At 30.6% G+C, this 23,071-nt stretch overlaps 1 protein-coding gene across 4 annotated transcripts; it reads left to right on the forward strand.

The window, feature by feature from the left end:
- The first annotated feature begins 9,072 nt into the window (after positions 1–9,072).
- On the forward strand, positions 9,073–18,384 carry LOC114184195. 4 transcript variants are annotated; one of them, XM_028071471.1, is made up of 14 exons: positions 9,073–9,201; positions 9,963–10,062; positions 10,492–10,619; positions 10,941–11,094; positions 11,226–11,335; positions 12,771–12,854; positions 12,949–12,997; positions 13,082–13,173; positions 14,356–14,479; positions 14,633–14,709; positions 14,797–16,262; positions 16,745–16,858; positions 17,050–17,662; positions 18,104–18,384. In XM_028071471.1, exons 2-13 carry the CDS (start codon positions 9,970–9,972, stop codon positions 17,502–17,504), a joined length of 2,946 nt encoding a protein of 981 aa, XP_027927272.1. In that variant the 5' UTR covers positions 9,073–9,201; positions 9,963–9,969; the 3' UTR covers positions 17,505–17,662; positions 18,104–18,384. The 4 variants fall into 4 exon arrangements, with proteins under 4 accessions (XP_027927272.1, XP_027927268.1, XP_027927271.1 ...); XM_028071467.1 differs by having other exon boundaries at positions 9,074–9,201; positions 16,936–17,662; XM_028071470.1 differs by having other exon boundaries at positions 9,074–9,201; positions 14,359–14,479; positions 16,936–17,662.
- The last annotated feature ends 4,687 nt before the right edge of the window (positions 18,385–23,071 follow it).

A 23,071-nucleotide genomic window follows, 5' to 3' on the forward strand; every position in this document is an offset into this window, starting at 1 on the left:
GATAAGTGAATTAGATGAATGGACGGGTGTAGCCCAGCTTTTGAAAAATGAAGTTTGATACTGGGGTGAGGGTTTTATAGAGACCACAACCGTATCGATGAGCAAAACAAAAAGGATGAAATAAAATGAAATTCTAAGGGTATAAATAGAGTTGAAGTGGGATAGCGTTGGGAATATTATTTAATATATTTTTTATTTAAATTAATTTTTAAAAAATATTTCAATTTTTTAGATATATTTTGATTTTAAAAATTAATTATTATTTTATATTAAAAGTAAAATATTCTAAATATTTTATATTTGATATTTTGTTATATTTATATATATATATATATATATATATAAAGAAAGATGATATATTAATAAAATACAAAAATATTCATTCATATCACTTATATCTCTTATGTTTATCGTATTTTCAAAAGTTTTAAAAATTCCAACATTTAAATCATTCATATATTACTTTATATTCACCCACACGCTTTTAGACATTCATTTTGAAGAACGAAAAAATTGTATATTATTTTATTGGATTTCAATCTCTCATTAAAAACAATTACACATTTTTTTAAAAGACAAGGAAAAATTCAACCCCGTGTAGAAAATTTTCAAACTATTTACATTATTCAGGAATTATGAGATGGTGTAAAGTCAATAGGCCATTTTAGTAAATACCTTGCAACCACACATAACGTTGCAACATTTTAAATTCAATGCAAAATTATATTAAATTTGAGCATGATTGTAATCTAACCGTTAAAACAATGGTAAAGTTACAAGGCACAAAATCAAATCATAAAATAATTTATTCAAGCCATAAGGCATTAATATCAAGTGGGTATACCTTTACAAACATCAAAACCTCTTCCCTATTAGCATAGGCATTTTAAGGAAATAATTGGAACAATGATTAAACATATACATATTATTGCTTCTATAATTAACCTTAATTAAATTCATGTTTTAGGTTGAGACGTTGTATGAAATGTTGAGGATAATTAGCTACTAAAGATTGGACTTATAATTAATCACACGTAAAAGACTTGAGAATGTGATTAGATATTTGGCGTTCAAGTTTTACCATAAGGGTCAATTCACATCAGGGATGTTAACAGGACTGGTATGGTGCAGTATCCGTTGGATAAATATCCATCCCGTATTTGTATTTACATCTGTCGGGTATCCGTTATACGGACATTTGCATAATTGTTTAATATTTATGGGTACCCGTGGATATTTACAAAAAAATAAAAATAAAAATTTAACAACATATTTTAATCGTAAATTCAAATAAAATAAAATACATAACATTCATAAATTTTAAACAAAGTCAAAATAATCCATTTAAATCGTTTTGAATGACAGTTTACAAAGAAATGATTTGTTTTCAAAACTAATTGATAAAAAAATAACTCATTCAAAATCAATATTAATATTTAAATTATGTTATTTTTATTTTTTAATTTAAATTAGAGTATAGTGGGTACGAATATTCACGAGTTCGAATACTATGATACTTGTACCCGTCTTGTTAACATGAATACTCGTACCCGTTATCCGCAGGTATACATTTACAATATCTACTTCTTACCCGTTGCAGGTTTTATCCGCGGATACCCAAAAATACAGATTTTTTTGACATCCCTAAATCACACTATCAAGAACTGCAAGGATAATGGATGTGGATATTAAAAAATATGTTTAGGGAAATTTTAAAAAACTACAAATAAATATGTTGCACAACAAAAATAAATTAATGTATATTACCAAGAATATGGAACACTATTAGAGCTGGATGATATCTTAATCTAATCAAGAATCCGAACATTACATGAGACTCACATGCATTCTCTATCTTCCTCAGACTCTAAAATATTATTCTTTTGATTTACTTTTTAATAGTTGGTTCGAAATTAGAATTTAAAGTACCTGGAATTGTAAGGAAGATAGAACATTTTAAAATAAAAGATTATTGCAAAACATCGTGTGGATGAAATGAAGGGAATATTTTTAAGTAGTTAAAAATTATTATAATTTAATAATTAATATCGATACTTTATGGACTGAAGGTTGATTGTAGGAGAGTTGGAGTACTCTGGACAAGTTTCTATAAATTGAGTTGAGAGATTATTCGTGTTATATTGACTAGTTTGATTCTATTTTTTACCATAACAAAGAATGAAGTTCGATTTTTGGGTAAATGGAGTCGGGTCATCCATGTTCATGACCATGTAATGTAGTTAATTAAATGATAATTTACCAAATTGATATAGTTTATCCTTTGAAACAGGAGTGGTTTGTGTCGGTTATTTTTTATTTCTCAATATGGGTTCAAAATGGGTCAGGTTAGATTAATAAAAAAAAAAACATACAAAAAATTGTGACTCATTCTATCACATGATAGATATATTAATTCGCCATTTTTTAACCTTTTTAAAATTTATTTACATGTATACATGTAAATAAATATTAAAAACATATTTATATAAGTACTTTTAAAAAAATTAATTGATTATTTAATGTTTTTAATTAGATAAATTAAAATATTATTATATTTATTGTTTTTGTATGGAATCAATATGACGTGCATGGTATGACCTTACTCTTGTTGTTATAGTTGAAGAGTGTTGGATTCCTATTAGAATGTCGTTATCTGATTCAGAGAGTGGGGAGTAGGTACCTGCAAATATTTTGACGCTTAAGTCATTGGTAAAAAAGTATACGAGTTCTCCTACTATAGGAGAGAGATCAATATGTCCTTTACCTGACACTAAACTACTAAACTACTTGTTTGTAATGACCTTTCATTAATTATCTCTATAAGCTATTATATTCCTTTGCAGATGTCAGTGAATAGCTCATAACAACCATACCGTTAAGCGAATTAGTTGCAGATCTTTCCTCCAACCAATCTGACTGAGATACATCTAACCCTGACATTGACGTCCCACATACCATGCACTTGGCCTTATAAGCATTTCATGCCCTTGATGAATAACATGATTGAGTAATACTCGACCTTATACATGCACTTGGCCTTAAAGCTTTTCAGGCCTGCAAATGAACAACATGGCTGAGTACTACTCAGCCCTATACAATACATTGACATATTAATTTGCTATATTATAATTAACAATAAGAACCTAATTAAAAATTTTAATGAATTAAATTATAAAATTATTGCATAGTTACATTTAAGAAAATAATATAATTTTTTTATTTAATTTTTTAATTTTAAGAAAGTCAATGATATGGATCAAACTAATCTATTTTTGATATTTTAATTCAGTAAGCTAGTAGGTTGAACCAAAACTTATTGACAAGTTGAAAAATCCAACTCGACTTGTTTCGTTATGTCTTCCTAATTTAAAGTAATTTAAAGTATGGATTGAAACTCTTAAAAATAAAACCACGCTGATTAAAAAATATATAAAAAAATTGTTATCAACTAAAACTAAAGTCTTATTAAGGATTGATTGGATCAAATTTTCAATACTTCTCATCATAACAGAATCAAACACGTAATTATTACGAATTTTACAACAATATTTTCTGTAAATAAGAATGTAACTCAAAACAAGTTACAGTTAAACTCTTTGGTTTGAATTCCTAAGAAACTTAAACCAGAACATATTCATATATAAATATTAATAACTTAAAGATTTTTATAAAGAATAACAAAATTGATAGATTACAAATTTAAAAATACTTTTTAAATAATGTGATGGTATCCAAAAAAAATTTGAAAAATTACAAGCATAATAAATGCCTTTTCTGGGTTAAAAATACATTTGAATGTTACCTATATTTTAGAGATATGTGAAAAAAACAAATTAAATACCACAAAAAAGGTTATTTCCTGTAAGTATTTAAAAAAAAAACAGAAAAAAAAAGTTATTAAAAAGAAATGATAGGATTGGTCAACTGGACCAAACTCTAAGTACATAAAGAAACAAGAAGAAAGTTATTGAAACTTAAGAGGGGCCTTCTCCCTGCACCTCCAACAGTTCTTCTGTACCCCCAAAAAATACCTTTATACCCTTATTTATTATTTGCGCGAGTGGATGAAATTCGTTGGGACGCAGTAAATTTCATTTACTGCGTCACCAACCTCCTGCACCCCCAAAACTTCACTCTTAGTATTTTTCTCGTGTTTCGTTGTTCTCCATCCCAGTGCTTTTGCTCTCATTCTCTTCTCCGTGGTCCCTTAGAGTTTTTTCTGTTTGCTCCGTTTCATAAACAAGAAAACCCATTTGACGAAAAAAGCAAAATTTACTGGAAACGGATTACAGAATCCGTTTCATACACTATGAAACGGATTCTGTAATCCGTTTCCTAAAAAAATTTGCAAATTTTTTTATGAAACGGATTACGGAATCCGTTTCACAGTGTTATGAAACGGATTTTGTAATCCGTTTCATAAAAAAATTTGCAAATTTTTTTATGAAACGGATTACAGAATCCGTTTCATAAACACGAAACGGATTCCACAATCCGTTTCAAAAAAAAAAAAAAAAGTTACCAAACGCATTTCACAAGCCGTTTTTGAAAAAAAAATTAAAAAGGAAACGGATTCCAAAATCCGTTTCCTAAAAAAAAATCCTTTTGCTTTATGCATCCGTGATTACTAAATACACCACCTCACAAATGCTTTCATGGAATTGGTTTATGTTCTTAACGGAGCCGCACAAAATATTGCTATGCTCATTTTTGGTCGTATTCTTCTTGGCCTGGGAGTTGGCTTCACTAATCAGGTTAGCTTTTAAACTTTTTAATGTTTATAGAATTCCAAAATTCGTAATAGTAGATTTAGTCTTAACTTTTACTTTTGACTTCAAAAAATAGGTAAAGTGAAATAATTTTTTGTGAGTAAAATTGATAAACTGTATGCATGGTATTATTGTATGTGTTTGGAAAAGGCTAAGCCACTGTACCTTTCCGAAATCGCACCACCCAAATGGCAAGCCACCGTACCTTTACTGAAACAGATTGTGAAATCCGTGTCGGAGGACGCTGAAACGGATAAACTTTTTTTTTTTTTGAAACGGATTGTGGAATCCGTTTCGTGTTTATGAAACGGATTCTGTAATCCGTTTCATAAAAAAATTTGCAAATTTTTTTAGGAAACGGATTACAGAATCCGTCTCATACACTGTGAAACGGATTCTATAATCCGTTTCCTAAAAAAATTTGCAAATTTTTTTAAGAAACGGATTACAGAATCCGTTTCATAGTGTATGAAACGGATTCTGTAATCCGTTTTCAGTAAATTTTGCTTTTTTCGTCAAACGGGTTTTCTTGTTTATGAAACGGAGCAAACAGAAAAAACTCTAAGGGACCACGGAGAAGAGAATGAGAGCAAAAGCACTGGGATGGAGAACAACGAAACACGAGAAAAATACTAAGAGTGAAGTTTTGGGGGTGCAGGAGGTTGGTGACGCAGTAAATGAAATTTACTGCGTCCCAACGAATTTCATCCACTCGCACAAATGATAAATAAGAGTATAAAGGTATTTTTTGGGGGTACAGAAAAACTGTTGGAGGTGCAGGGAGAAGGCCCCAACTTAAGAATATCATGGCCCAAAACGATGATACAATTCTATTGCTGGACCCAAACTTTAAAATGCTTGCGTATGTGTGTTAAAAGTCCCTGTCAACGAGTTCGGCCCCAATAATAGTCTGAAATATTTTTCTGAGTAAAAGCGATATTTGCACAATAAAAAAAATTAAGGGAACAAAATAAATTTTACGCATTGGTTAAAACATTTCATTACATCTTTTTGTCACGATATTTTCTTTCTAATGAAAATGTGTAATGTTTGTGGCTAATAACTATTTTAAGAATTTATGGTGTGTTTAAATTTGACAATTTAAGAAAGTGATTTATTTTTTTGAAAATTTTAAAAAAATTTCAATAAAAATGACATCTTTGGATGAGAAATTAAAAGAAAATTGAAATTGAGAAATTTTAAAAAAATATTTTAAATAGCTAAAATAGTATAATTTGAAATTCATTTAAAAAATAATGAAACTGAAATTTTCCATCTTGTGGAATTGTTTATTGGTCAAGACAAAAAAGTCTACACGTAAAAAAAGATGAGGATCAGACAGAAGATCGAGACTAGTCAATTCGGGTAGAATGTCGAGTCAGATCGGGCCAAACCGAGACGAAGGTCAAGCCAGGTTAACTAGAGGCAGGATGAAGGTCAAGCCGGGTAGGTTCAAGACGGGATGAAGGTCAAGCGGGAAAAGCCCGAAAGTCAAACCAGACCAAAGGTTAAACTAGGTCGGGTCGAAGATTGAGCCAGATCAGATCGGGTCGAAGGCCGAGTCAGGCCGAAGGTCAAGCCAAGTCACGCTACGCCAAAGGTCGAACTAGGTTAAAGTTTAAGTAGGGTCGGGTCAGGTCAAACTGAGTCAAAGGTCAAGCCAGGCTAAGGATCAATTTGAACTGAAAGTTACAACGAGTTGTATCGAATTGAAAATTGCACTAAGTTATTTAGACTTAAAAATAAAGTTGAGTTTGTCATAAAATATAAATTAAATTGCTTTGTCAAAAAAAAAAAATTGAAATAATTCAATGACTTCATCTAAACTAATTATTTAAAAAAATTTTAAAAATAAATTACAAATAATTCAGTTACTATATATTTTAATTTATCGAAATGGTTAAAATCCATCGTCCAAACATTATAATAACGAGTTTTACTTTGACACCAAAAATTCATTTGTTTTGTTCATTTTTTATAATTATATTGTTTGTACGAAAAATGAATAAATAGTATAATTTTTTTTTATCCACAAAATTTTGAATTCAATATTCTATTTAAATGGCTTAAGTCGCTATCTGTTAAAACAAATTTTTGTTTGTTATTATCACGCTATAATTGTCGTATGTCTGAAAAAAATACATTCATTTTGTTAAACTTCGCTGTTTTTAGGTCAAAAGAAGATCTTTATTAGACTTGTTGCTTAATTTGAATATATATATATATATATAATATGATTTATTTAAAAAAAATATTAACTCGAAGATAATAACAGTGAACAGACAAATCCAATGCGAGGTTAATGTAATTCCTTAATCCAAAACGAAAATAAATACGAACACGTGTTCATACCAACTCGTTAGAATCCCTGATTAATTTATTATATATATATATATATATATATATATATATAATTTTTTTATATAAATTTTATTTTTATAATATAATTATTAATCGACTTTTTCAAAAATATAATTATTAACTATTTTTAAAGTAACACTAGCTTGAAATATTTGTATAAAATTGTCACGGATTTATTATTATATTTATAATTTAGTTTTACCTGTTAAAGTTCAAGTGTTTTTACTATTCTCATTTTTTTTATATTAACTTAATATATTTATAAATGATTAGATTGGCTGAAGATGCTAGTATTAAATCATCATTCCTTGACTGTAATAGCTCTCCAAAAGAATTATATTCAATTACTTTTGGAAAATTAAGTAACTACATCAATTATTTAGATAAGGAGATAAAAAGGAACTCAATAAATAAATAGAAAAATAATAAAATACCATTTTAGACTATTTTTGTTTAATACTTCTTAATATGTTGTGTTGAAAATTAAAAATATAATATTCCACTGGATTGAAAATTAAAATTTTAATGTTTTAAGAACTAAAATCAAACTTCTAATTTGTAAGGATTAAACTCGATTTCTAATGTTATAAAAATAAGATTAAACTTTTAAAATTTACACTCACTAATATCAAACCTTTAATATTTCCAGAAACGAAAATAAATTTACACCCACAACATTAAGATTTTAGAGGAATAAAAATATTTACATTTTATACTTTATCCCGATACTAGCTATTTCTGATATTCACAAGAAGTCAGGAACATCATTCAACAAGAGAGTACTAATTTATAACCGAAACTCAATAAAAAACAGATAACCTTGTATCATAAAATTTTTATTTCTTTTAAACAACGCCCAAACATACAAACAAATGACTTTTTTACAATAAAATATCAGTTTGGTATATAAATTATTTATTTTCTTTTTTACATAAAAGATGTGAATAATGCACTCTTAAAATTATGCATATGGACAAATTATACTATCTAAATGTAAATTGGACACAAACTCACATACCTACTAATATATCTTGTTCTTTCACGTTTTTTTTTTAGAAAAATTTACTAAATTTGATCGTAAGGCAATAGTTAAGGGGTTGTATCTCTTATATATCTATAGTTTTATTCTCTTGTGCATAGTTGTTCTTGGAGTTTATCTTCCTTCTAAGTCTGTTGTAGCATGAAGCCTACGAAGAAACAAACAAAAGTTGGCTAATGATTTGATGCACACCATGCTTGATAACTTCCTGAAAATCAGGTTTTCTATATCTGTATGTTGGTCATTTATACCACGTGAAAGTGTTACCCTTCATCCAAGACCATGCAAGTTACGCACGCAAGTCAAAACATCCTTGAATTAAAACCATCTAACACCTCTCTGTTTCTCTCCATTAACCACTGTTTCAATAACTGAAACATAAGCATCAATTTTGACCATCAAAATTGTGTAAAAAGCTTTCATGTGGGTATTTAAGGAATCAAAAGTCTCTAGTCCCAGGTCAGCTAAAATACCATGATCAATGGGTCCAAAATACTTTATTGTTAGCACATAAATAATTAAATAAATAATTTAATCATGATTGCCATTGACTTTTATAATGAAGATCATGATATCTAATTCGAAAAGAACTTGTGTTTCTTTTGATGATGAAGAAAGGAACTTTTCACCAAACACAGCCGTGTGATATGAAAAGGTGGCCACGTGCCTCACATACGAATTGCCACGTCAAGATACGAATAAGGACTTAGGACCGCAGGTTCGTAGAGAATCTGAACACTGAAACAGTAATAGATAAAGAGAGGGTCAACAGGGAGAAATGGCACGTCCCAGTAAATAAATAAAAAAAGAAGGGCAGGAAAGGGAACTGGAAATGGAATACTTGGAACAACAGGAACGCAGGAGAGAGAGGAAAAAGCCAAAAAGGCCCATCCAAACAAAGCCTTATTCTCTCTCTTTTTAAAAGACACTTGTGGTTTTCTTTACACTTTGCTCTCGCTCTTGCTCTCTCACCCTGCGTTATCGTTCGTGCGTGCGCTTCTCGAACAATCTCCTCTTACCGATCTCATCACTGTAAGCTATGGACTTCCAATCCATCGCCCTAATTTCTTGATCGAATTCTACAATCAATTATTGTATAGATCCCTAATGCATTTGCGGATTATGTTTTGCTATTGATTTCGCGGATCATTGCTGTTGGCCGTCAATCTATCATCTCTCTGCTGTTTTTCAATTTTTAAATTCATAATTTCTCTTTGTATTTGGCTTTCGGATTTGTTCGGATTTCGATTTTGTTAGCTTTGAACAATTGTGATTAGGTCTTCTATTGTCAATTATTCCCTTTCTGTCTGTCTAATTTTTTGTTCCTATTAGTGTTTGGCTGATGTTAGGTTTCTCAGCTGTGTACTTCAATCTGCTTGTTTATTTTATTTGGATTTATGTATAAGAATTAAAGCTGTGTTTTATGATTGTAGTTCACTTTCCTTGTGCCATCGATATTTGTATTTCTAAATTTTCATGTTATCAAATGCTCAACATTTTTTATGATATCTATTTTTTCATAGTATCTTAAAGTGACTATGTAACAGTGCTAAGCGTTGTTATTATGTTGTTGGGTAAAGGGATTGATGATAAGTTGCACCATCATAGTTTTTGTTGAGTTCCTGAGGCAAAATAGTATTTAGTTTACTGAAAGTAGGCTTTCCTGCATTTTTTAAGCACATCTCTTGGAAGATTTCTGATTCAAGTTTGATCTGCATTGTTTGCAATATCCTGGTGTTTGTTTGACTGTTGACAATGATTTGTGTTTCTCAGTTTGCTGAATTTTTATCCAGGGAAATCATGAGTGACGAAGGAGAAAGGACTTGTCCTCTCTGTGCAGAAGAGATGGATTTGACTGATCAGCAATTGAAACCATGCAAATGTGGTTATGAGGTTCGATTCTATTACTATGATTTTGTCATTAGACAATAATCTGTAGGTTTTTATATAATATCATGTGTTCATTAGAAGAATTATTTAATTTCTTTGTTAATCTGGTCACTATTTATTTTTGAATATATATTTTACTCTCTTTTCATCTTTTAACATTCGGCATTATTGTTCTTCTCCTCCTGATTTGAGTACACCATCACCATCTGTTGCTGATTATTGCTTATTTACTAAATACTGTGGGTTTCTCTCTAACTATTATTGTATCAATGATTTTATTTTTTTCTGTTTAGAATAAAATGCCACTCATTTCTTGTATACCAACATGTATTTAAGACACTGGCTCCGTTGTTTACTTTTGATTTTCCAGTTGAAATTTTTATACCTGACAGTAATGGTGAATAATGTCTTTTAATCTACACTTGACCGTAGATATGTGTCTGGTGTTGGCATCACATACTGGATATGGCTGAGAAGGATGACACAGAGGGACGATGCCCTGCGTGTCGTTCTCCGTATGATAAGGAAAAGATTGTTGGGATGGCTGCAAACTGTGAGAGGTTATTCTGTTAACAGTACATTCTTATAGACTTGAAGTGTTGTACTGCTTTCATAAGCCCTTTTTTCCTTTTTTGTTAAGCATGCGGGCATTTGCATAACCATTCCAACACTCTAAATAAGCTATCTCTTTAATATTATGCTATATATTACGCAATATACAATACATTCCAGTTATCTTTTGTCTTTATGATCGAACAAAAGAAAGTTCCAGTTGTAAGAATTTTGTTCACAATTTTCTGCCTTACTACCTAGAAACTTGTTTAAGGTACCAAACTTGGCCATCTTGTTGAGTTTCTCTTGTTAATTAATTCTTTGCTTAGACTGGTGGCTGAAGTTCATATGGAAAAAAAGATGAAAAACCAGAAAGCAAAGTCTAAATCATCTGAAGCACGGAAGCAGCTCAGTAGTGTGCGAGTAATTCAGCGGAACCTTGTTTACATAGTGGGCTTGCCTCTCAATCTGGCTGATGAAGATGTAAAATTTTTCCTCATGTTTTAAATAGTTGCTATCTTGTGTATCTGTTTTGCTTTTTGGCTACCTTCCCCTCTCCTTTTCAATTTTTCTTATTCTATGTGTAAGTTTACTAATATTTTATCAATGTGCAGCTTCTCCAGCAGCGAGAATATTTTGGTCAGTATGGGAAGGTCTTAAAAGTCTCGATGTCTCGTACAGCTGCTGGTGTTGTTCAGCAGTTTCCAAATAGTACATGCAGTGTGTAAGTTTATGCTGTCCTAAACTTTATAGTTTAGCTTTTTTTTCCTTAGTGGTACTGTGCTGGATTATTAGTAGCAGCGGTGGTGACTGCCACTAGTGGCATAGAGCAGAATGACTCACGGATAATCCTAAATGTTTGTAGTGAAGCACTTTGCTGTTGTGGTCCGTAGTGGCCACTACTCTATTAGGAGTCATATTCCTTGTTTCAACCTCTTTAAGATTCACCAGAACGTAATAGTCTTCCCAAGTTTGACATTAAAAACCTCATTTAGAGATCTGAAATCACTTTGAACGTGCATCACACACCTATTTGACTAAGTTCTTGTACTCATATTTAAATAGTGTGCAATTAATTAGACGCCCCCCCTGTGCTCCTCATTTATGCAGGTCTACCTGTTTTATACCATCTGACTAGCCTCACTCTGTTCTCTGGCACCATCTCCATTATTTTCCGTACCTTCCTGTATTTCCGGCTTTATATGCTCTCTTGAACCATCTTTGACATTATGCTCCTTTGTTGTTTACTCAGTTCTCTCTCTGTTCCCTGTTCTCTCTTATTGTTTGGTTGCTGTAATGTTCTCTCTCACTGGTCATTCAAGATTTCTTCTCTGTTCTCTATTAGCAGCATGTGAATGACTCTCATTTTTGGCGTTTTCTTTTTCATTTATATTTGAGCGTGTGTATGTGTGCATCATAAGAATAACAACCATCCTGTGATAGCCATTTTGGGGTTGGCTCCTCTGTGTTGATTTATAGATTGATACTTTGGTACTCTTTGTTCTCTTTATTTTGTGTTATTGCTAATTTTCCATTGACTTCTTCTGGTTGCATGTATTTGTGATCTATTTTTTTCTCTTATCTTTTAATAATATAAATTTTTAAAATAATACGATTATTGATTAAATTATTTTTGAAGTTTTCCATTGCAATGGCTTCCTTCTGTTGTTGTCACTCCTCACTACGCTATTCCACCATAGCTTTTTGGAGGGTGACCACTATGCACCCCTTCCTGTCATAGTCTGCCTTGTTATTTTGGTTTTTAACTGGCTAGCTTCTCATTTTGATTTCTATCGTAAATGCTAGGTAGACCTTTTACTTTTTCTGGTTTCTTGTCATCCAGACAAACTGGATGTTATTGGTGTATGCATTTTTTTTTCTTTCTCTTTTTGATATTTCTCTTTTGTTAGTACTGGATGGAAGGAAATGACCAGCAAAAGGACTGCACCAAAGCAATTTCTTTTCTTGGAAATGAAATAGAAAAGCCCATTTACCTTTTTTGGAAAAGTCCTTTTACCTTCTAAGCGCATGCTTTAATTTAAAGAAGACCAAAAAGGGATTTATGGCTTTCACCCTCTCCATGATATTCCCTGTTGCGTCTGCTTGCTTACCTTTATAAACGAAAATATAGCAGTTCCTGAAAGATTTTTTGCCCCCAGATATATTACTTATTCAAAGGAAGAAGAAGCAATTCGATGCATTAAAAATGTACATGGATTCGTTTTGGAGGGTAGACCTTTAAGGTATCTATATCTGGATTTATTGAAGCTATTCATGTATGGATGACTTGCCTATGATAGTCTAATTCGCTGTATTTTTTGTTTTGTACATCTGCAGGGCTTGCTTTGGAACCACTAAATATTGTCATGCATGGCTCAGAAACATGGTATGAAAATTACTAATTCCTCAGATTTTAACTTTTACAGTCGATGATGGTTAAGCTTGACTGGAGATAGATGTTCATGAACAGCCTTGCAGCAATCCGGATTGTCTATATCTGCATGAGATTGGCTCTCAAGAGGATAGTTTCACTAAAGATGAAATAATTTCAGCATACACTAGGTATTTTTCTTGAATGAATTTTAAAGCAAGACTTATTATGAATGTGTTGAATGATAGAATCTATTGTTTATACGATCCCATTATGATTAGATGAAGGATGGTGCTTTATCCTTTTCTGGTTAAGAAGAATGTTTTATTTCCTGGTCATATTACTTTTAAGTTTTAAATTGACATTGGTATATCTGTCAAACCTTTTATGGTACCACATATATGAACATCATAGCTAAAACTTTTATTTGCTTAAGCTTTTCTATAATATTATGTTGAATCATCTAAATGTTTATAAATCTTACTGCCCAACACTCCTAGAAAATCAAGGAAGTAATGAATCATAAAACCAATCCTTGAATTAATTGAAACTCCTCATGTATAGCAATCTCTTATTTCAGTGGCCATTGGCAAGGTTTTTATTTTTGCGGTAAATTAAAAGCTTCGTGTATTTTCTATATTGATTCAGAACGGATTCACTTAAGAGTTGATACAAACCAGGCCATCCATTTTTTTCTCTGTTCTATATTTCCTTTTTACCTTTTGTTATCAAAATCATGTGACCTTGGTCAAAGGATTGAATCTGTTCATAGTACTCATTGAATTCTAGGTTGCTCTAGTATATTACATTACATATAAAGGTTTCATTTGCTTTTTGACATTATAATTCATCCTGTTTATCCTTTTACAATTATTCATTAATTATTCATTATAAATAAATAGATATTTTTAAATTTATAAATAATATTATATTAAAAATCATAATATATATATATATATATATATATATATATATTTAAAATGTAAGTTATGTTTTGGAGTTGTAATAAATATTTATCAATATACGGTTGTTTTTAAATTGGCATTGATATGTAGTTAAGAAAATTAAGTATACATTTAAAATATAAACAGTTTAGTTTGAAACGATTGAGAATTTTTTTTGGCTTGTTGCCGAAGTGAAATGCACCTCCCAAAGTGAGAAGAGTGTTGAGAATTTCTTATAGAGAGAGTTAGCGCTTGGAACTCCAAGTTATAAATATAACAGTAGTTGTAGATGAATTCAAATAAGGGTATCCCAATTGGTGAGTCAAATTAAATTTCCTAGTTTGTCTTTGTTTGCAAACTATATATGCTTGCAATTGCATCCAGTGCTTTTCATTCAATGGTTTAGTCACTTGCTCTCTTGTTTTGAAGAAGTCGTGTTCAACAAATTACTGGTGCTGCTAACAACATGCAACGTCGCACTGGTGATGTGTTGCCACCTCCCTTGGATGATTGCACAGATACTTCATCAGGGAAACCAACTGTGAACAATGTGGTAGGATTTTCTTCATGCTTTCCTTAATTATTGCTTTGTTATATGACCTCATTTTTTTGGCGTGTATCTTTATTTTTGTGCTAGTTTGATATTTAGTTGCTTTAACTCCCATTTACTATAGGTTCTAACATTCTGTTTTTTATCATGGAGCAGACCACGGTTAGCATTGTTAAAGGTTCACCTCCTAATGGGAGTTCTGGGAGACCTATATCTCTTTCTGCTGCTGCATGGTAATGCATATTTTCTTGTATTCTGCAGTGAAGGTTAAAATAATTTAAATTTATAATTTTAAAAATTTCAACTAATGTGTTTGCTAGGGGTACGCGGGCTACAAATTGTCAGCCAGCTGCTGGTGGTTTATTATGTGCAAATGGATTGTCCAGGCCTAAACCTGATACAATCAACAACACACTACCCATTTTGTCTGCTGTTGAGGCTTCCTTAAATGGTGATGTGACAAAGAGACCACCGTCAAGTGATGGGAGTCATAGCATCACTGTCGGGGTAAAAGATGAATTATTGAAACCTGATAAACAATATAGTAGCATGGATAACAATTCTAGAGCTGGTGAAAGAACTTCAGCTTCTGATGTTCGTTTTTCACCTATGAAATTGAACAACCAGTTGTCTTCTCTACCATTACCCAAAGATGGTGATAGAGGCAGTTGTACTGCTATGAATGCACCAAATTCTATTGATATTACTGGACAATCATGCAGCTTTGGTTCTGAGGAAGCAATTATTTCTACCAGTGAAGAAACTGATAATTTGTCTTGTAATTTGTCTTCTATTTACATTGATAGAAACTCCGCAAATGATAACTACAGTCAACCCAAACCTATCAGCTCATGTGATAACATGTCGGCTAAACCAATTGAATCTCATGAATCACAGTATAATTCTGACAAACATAGAGATGTCATGATTACAAATGCAGACACTAAAGCTGCTGCAATAGATAATGAGGTTTGTAATGTAAAGGAATTATGTGATTTGTCAGTGGTTTCTCAATCTCAAGTACTATCAGTTAATACTGAAGTGGAAGATGACGTAACAACTTTTGATAATCAAAGACTTAAGGATCCAGAAGTTGTTTCTTCATATTTGCCAAAATCAACCAGTTTTCGTCATGTCCCAAATCATTCTCATCCACATCTCCTGCAGCATGGTGAATCATGCAATGTTGTAAATGCTGGTTCTTTAGATGCCAATTATGAAGTTGGGGATGACTCACTATTACATGCAAATAACATATTATGCAACGGATATTCTGAGAAATCAATGAGCTCTAGTTCTTATGGTTTCCTCCAAGATGAAAGGAATGAACAACATATTGGAAGTTTATTCAGTGAAACGGTTAGTATCGGAAGTGATGCTGTCATGGACAAGGGTGAGAATAGTATAATTTCAAATATTTTGTCCATGGAGTTTGACGCCTGGGGTGACTCGGTAACATCACCTCAAAGTTTGGCCAAGTTGTTGGGTGACAAAACGGACAAGCAGAATGGCTCACTAAAAAAATGTAGTTCTTGGAAAATTCAAAGTAACAATCAGTCCAGATTTTCTTTTGCAAGACAGGAGGAATCCAAAATCCAAGCCAATGTACATGCATCTTCTGGTGCCATTCAACAATATCCAAGCAAGGGCTCACTACATGATTTCGTGGAAAGAGACTTTTCTTTGGACAAGCTAGGTATCACAAATGGCTTCCCCTCCAATAACCTCGAAGAATCTGGAAATCTTGGCAGTGGTCAATTTTTTCCTTCAAACAATAAGCTTTCTGGTGGGTATTTATAGCTTACTTAAATCGGATACCCTAGGTTTTATAGCAACACTTCTTATCATTAGTTCTTTTGCTGTTCGGTCATTGCCATACCTTTTATTGTGCCATTATTGTTTGTAGATTCTTGTTGAGTAAACTGTATATTTCGAAAAACATCTTACTTTTGATAGGATTTGCCAGAACTACCTAGAAGCATTCAGCACAAAAAATTTCAATATTATATTTGTGTACATTAAAAGAATTGAGTTTTCATTAGGGTTGGTAAATGAACGATTTATTATAATGTACACTTGTATTGCCGTTGCTTAAGTATACTTATATCATCCGAAACCTTCCTGACAGGTCAACTGTTCAGGTATAGTTGATTTTTGTTTGCTAATTTTGATCGAGTTATGTAACCAAGTTTAAAGTGCAGTGACTGCTTTTAGTATCTTATTTTTTTGTATAGATATGTAACGACATTTCTTTATCATATTTTTCAGCTGTTTCAAGAGCACAAATTTCTGTACCACCAGGATTTTCTGTACCAAACAGGGCACCACCTCCTGGTTTCTCTTCTCTTGAGAGAACGGGGCACGCTTTTGACTCTGTTTCTGGTTAGTTCTTGTTTTGTTCTACTTTTTCATGTCTTTCTAGATATTTTGGTTTAATATCATTGTTATCACTTTGACAGGGAATTCGTTGCGTGACCCTTCTTTCTTACTGCGAAATTCATATCAAACACCCTCAAATGGAAATATCGGTGGTCCAGGAGACATTGAATTTATGGATCCTGCTATTTTGGCAGTTGGTAAAGGGAGAATTCAAGGTGCACGAAATAGCCCATTGCTGGACATGCGGTCCAATTACCCCGAACAGTTAAATTATTTGGAAAATGAGGCTAGAGTTCAATTATTGATGCAAAGATCTCTATCACCACAGCAAAACCTTCGATTTTCTGATATTGGGAATTCCTTTTCTCAGTTTGGTGATTCCTATGGCATCTCTTCTAGGTTAAATCAATCACAAGTCAGTAATCTGGCTCCATTTCCTCAGTTGTCTCTTCAGCAGTCTAGAAATGCAGTCTTGTCAAATGGTCAATTGGATGGATGGAACGAAGTGCAGACCGGAAATAGTTTGGGTGTGGCCGAGCTTTTAAGAAATGAAAGACTTGGATTTAACAAGTTTTATAGAGGATACGATGAACCAAAATATCGGATACCTAATTCTAGGGATCTGTACAACAGAACATTTGGGATTTGAAATTATTGGACATATTGACCATGGTAAAGCAAAGTCAGAATTAGACAAACAGAATTTTTCTGCATTGCCGAAGGTGATGAGGCAGGCTCATGACATAAATTGTCTACTGGGCTTCCAGATGATTAAACTATGGAGAAGTGCGGTTATAGCTGCAGCTGGTAATCATTTAACCCAAACTTACCCTTTTCTTTACTTTTTTTGGTTTAATTCTTGATTCTAAACTTCCGCTTACATCGGTTTTGTACATTATGCGTACAAGGTGCTAAACTAATTGTCCTTTAAAACTAGATTTAAAAATATTGTGATTTTGGTACCAAATTTTAAGTAAACTTTTCCATGAACGCTAATAAGGAGAAGAAAAAAAAATTCTTCATAAATTAAAATTGATTTGTAAAGTTAAAAAAACTGTTTAGGGAGAAATTGATATGAGAAAACTTGTATGCATTGACTTAGAGATAAACATAATTTTATCTTTTATACAAACTTATTTCATTTTTCCATATTTTCTTCCCCGATAAGTATTTATCTCATCTTGTACGAATTGCTGTTGAGTTTTTGAAATGTACAACACTCAATATTTCTCCCTTTTTACTGTGTAGTTCTTGATTTGTGGAAGCAAAGTTGGGTTGAGATTAAGAAATCAATCATGATGGATCGGAACGTGATATATTTGGCAGGTAGATCTTAGTTGAGTGTTTTCTCTCTTGGTACAGAGCATGGAAATCTGTTGATTGACTATCAAATAATTTCTCTCGTATATTTATTGATAATGTAATTTTTTCTTTTACTGATATTGTGGATATATATATATATATATATATATATAGAGGTTTGATGAGAATAATTCAATGGAAATAATTTTGGCAGTGGCTTTTTGTCTTGGTGCGGTGTTTAAATTTTTTTATGTTTGGTATTAAACCCTTATTAATTTGAAAAATCTCTTATATGCATAACACCGACTGTTGCTTTGTTCTTTATGCATAATTTTTGTAATGGCATTTTATTATGTATATACATAACAAAACAGTACTAAGAGTTTGGTATTTTAAGTTATATATACACATGAATTACCTGCGCTAATTACCTTGTTTTGATTTGTTTATCTGGCATCTTGCTGTCTTTTGATCTTGTAACTGGTTATCAGGCTATATATAACAGCATGGCTGGAGTGTGACATGCCATTGATGAATGACATTTTACATGTTTCTGTTAATGCAAGTCAGGGTTTTTACTTTTTGTTTCTACTGTGTATTTACGTGAGTATAGCAATACATATTTTCTGAAGGCTTGATTTTGGGTGATTAACGTGTTAGGTTATATTTGTTTGAACTTTTGTTTACTTTTACAGACTAGTACAAACTCACGGATCGAGGAACGAGTATATTTCTTACAACGTTTTTGGTTCGTTTATTTAAATAAGCAAATTTCACTTTCTCGGGCATAGATTACACTAAGTTGCAATAATATGGTAGGATATGGTGCTATTGGTGTGAAATAATAAAATCATGTTTTGGAGGTAATTGAATGGGTCTTCGGTGGCAGTGACAACTCTTATATTTAGTGATACCCCATTAATCCAAAATACTCCAAGCCACAATGTATGCTGGAAACAATTGCTCCATGCGGCTTTTTGTTTTTTGTGAAGAAGTCTATTCTTTTTGGCGAATCAGTACAACATTTGTCTTTGACAACTAAGTTAATTATCCTGTGTAGTTTCCACTCAAGTATGAGATCTCGGTATTCTGTGTGGATGTACCTGAAAGGGTATTTCTTCCGATACCTCATTATTTTTTTCTAGAATAAAGCGGTAAGGATCAATCACCTATTGGTGAACATGATTGTCACATTCTGCCAGAAGTTCTAGTCCTCCAGCTACTTTCTTGAATAAATAGAAATAATTTGTTCCCGTGAACACTGTAGCTGGCTGCTGCTTCTATGATCCGGCATTAAAATGCTAGTAGTAATTTATCTATACATTATTTGTTGATTGTCACTCGGAAATATAAGCTAAACAAAATTATGTTTTCAATATGCAAGTGATTTTTTAAATGCCTGACCAACGTCAGTGCGAAGTGATGAATGGAAATTTGTAATATTTGCTTTTTGTGTAAAAATTTGCATGGAAGATTATGCATATTATAATATGGTTTTACCATTTTGATTGTAAAAAGTTATAGTGCAGAAAATTGTAATATTTGTTTAAGAGGAAAGCAAAGGAAATTTAAATTCACATTTCTTACTGAGTGATAAGTAGATATGAAAAGAAAACAAAAGAAAAAGGGCCGAGAGGAGAAATTTCTGGTTAAATATCATTGTGGTTGAAAACTTCACAACTATTTATTTTCATATAAGATTAGTAAGCGCAACATTAGAGAACCCAAAATATTGTCCGAGAAGAGCTAAAATTTTCAGTCTATCATCGGCTAAATACCCGGGTGGCAAAAAAGTTGAGTCTAATGAGTTAGTTCATAAGCTCGTTTGAAAAGAGTCGATTCCGATTGAAAATTTAAATCCTTCAGCTTATTTTGGTCCAGTTCGTTCAACCTGTTAAAATATGGTCTAATTCATCCTGACGTTGGTATTTTTTTTTTTACATTAAAAATTTAAATAAAAAATTATTAAAAAGATTAATTTTTTATATTACGTTTTAAAAAATTTGTAAATATATAATAATAATTTACATCATTAATATTTATAAATTAAGTTTAAATTATTAACTATAATAGGATAATATAACATGTACATGTAATAATTAATTTAATTAATTTAATTAAATATATTAACTATTCGATTAAAAGTTTAAAAAATAATTTATATGATTAAATATGTTTTTAATATTAATTTACATGTATATATAAACAAATTTTAAAGATCTGAAAAAATTTTAAAAATTAAAAATAAAAATGGGTTAATCTAGTTTGGGCTGTTAACCTATTTGTACGGGGCAGATTATCATTATTGGCATGTTTCGTTTGACAAGTTGTAGTGATCCAACTCATTTTTTACGAACCACAATTGAACTAGAAAAAAATGGATCGAGTTAATCTATTTTACCACCCCTGGCTAACTATTAGCTTGGTTATGTGTATTTCAATCAAAATGCTTACTTAAATTTTATATGCACCAAATTTTCTGTAGTCTAAAATCAAGAAAGTTGAATAATAAAGAACTTTGATTCTCAACAATAATAGGAACCACTTCTTTTAGCAAATTCGTTTATCTCTATTTAACTTGTCACTTTACATTTATCCAAATCTTTTCCATGAATTCACAAACAATTTGTTTTCTTAGATTTTAATTTTCTCGTTTAGATCAAGTGAAATGTTGCTTGCGGGTGTTGGTGAAATTTTATTGCAATTAATAGGAAATGTAAAAAAATTGGAAATAAAGAAGAATATAGTTTTTAATTTGAAAAATATATTATTACATACAAATTTACATATACAATAAACTATATGAATTTTATGCAATATTATTTACAGATTATTTTGTATGTATTTCATTCCACATTATATACGGATTTTTTTCATATGTAAATTACATACGAATTATTTCGTATGTGATATATAAATATATATTTTGGTCAATTCATGTGAATTTTGCCATATGTAAATTACATATGGAATATTTCGTATGTAAGTCATCGAGAATTATTTATGGAGTAATCCGTATGTAATTTACATACAGATTTTAATACTTATTCGTATGTAAAATTACATACTAAATTTTTTTGTATGTAAGTTTATCAACACTTAATTTATATACAGATTTATTTTCATATATAAACTATAGATAATATCTAATTACATACAGATTTTATACATTACATACTGATTTTGTTCATAAGAAAACTTTTTTTAGTGTAAATAGTTTCAAACGTAAATAAAAAGTAATTACGGAAGTAGTATTCTAAGCCTTAAAATCTTTCAAATTGATCTTGCTAAAATACCGTAAGTTAAAAATTCACTCTAATATAATTACTTATCTAATTTTATTCTTTTTCCACATAGTTTATTCGATTTTAAAACTTGGTTTATATGATATCACATTGTGGTTCCAATTCCTATCGTATTTGTGGTTGGATGATGATGAGCCACCTATTGTGTTAATGTATTTAGTCCATTTTAAATTGAGAATATTAAATAACAAAAAAGTAAAAGTATATGGATTACATGTTCATAATTTTGATGACAAGTTTGGATTCCCAACGTTGCATGATCTAAATAGTGTCGTACCCTTCCCTCTCTCTTAAACACACATTTTAGGGACCATTTCGTTGATAAGACATTGAAGGTTTGATTTAACATTGTCAATGTTTTCTTTTTCCTTTTTTGTTGATTTTTAGTAAGCGACACATTCTTCTTCGGCTGTCATAAAAACGTTGCGTAGTAGTGTTGGAAATGCTTTATTATTGATACGGCTGTAATTGTACGCACCGCAACATAGTGTGCCTCACTCTTGATTTTCCTGAATAATGATATTTTAATTATTTATTTATTTATTTTTTTAATTATTTTTAAATTATTTATTTTAATTATTTATAATGATATAATATAATGATCCAAAAATGATTAAAGTATTAAATTAAAATTGAGTAAAAAAGTTGAATCAAAATATTATTATTTTTCTGTAATATACTCTTATCTCCTTTTTAAATAATTTTTTATTTAGCTTCTATATTATTAAAAAGCTAACAACAATAATAATATTTTATGTGAAAAAAATTATTATAGTGTTTTATCACTCAAAAACTCATTGCTATATATATATATATATATATATATATATATATATATATATATATATATATATATATATATATATATATATATATATATATATATATATATTATTTCCCATTGGTTATCAAGTGGTGCCAGTTATAAAAATACAGTTTTCCTTCTTAATTTTTTTTGAAACAGATATATAACCCAATTATAAACTAATTAAGTTATTAAATGTTGCTGTAGCATGATTCTTACTTTGTTTCCCTCTTCAAAATGAAATGGGATAGAATACAATAAGTGTTCTTATCTTATTTTTATTAATGTAATTTAATTAACTTTGGTTCAATTTTCTAAAATTGACTCTTAAAATGAGAATTGTCTCACTATCTTCAAAAATATATTAAAATGTCAAAATTTAACCAATATAAAAGGTTTATTATTGGCACAATATAAAATTTCCAATATACTGAAATATATTAAATTTAATTTGATATGTCTTTCAATAAAATAATTATTAGGAAGATACAATAAAGAAGTCCAGTTTATATATAAGATTGATATCACATTTAATCAAAAATTTTAAGATAACACGTTAATAAATTTACGAATTTTCTTTTATATATATATATATATATATATATATATATATATATATATATATATATTACTTCAACTTTGTTATTTTTTTCATACAACTTAGACTCAAGAAGATTTCTAACTTTGTTATTCTCACAAAATATGTTTGTAAGGTAAGAATTTATTTCATTTATTATATATTGACCTCAGTGAAATAAATATCTTAAACCATTTTATTTAGGCATATTAAATTTAAAGTCATTT

This window comes from Vigna unguiculata, chromosome 5 (genome assembly GCF_004118075.2).
Source record: "Vigna unguiculata cultivar IT97K-499-35 chromosome 5, ASM411807v1, whole genome shotgun sequence".
NCBI lineage: Eukaryota > Viridiplantae > Streptophyta > Magnoliopsida > Fabales > Fabaceae > Vigna > Vigna unguiculata.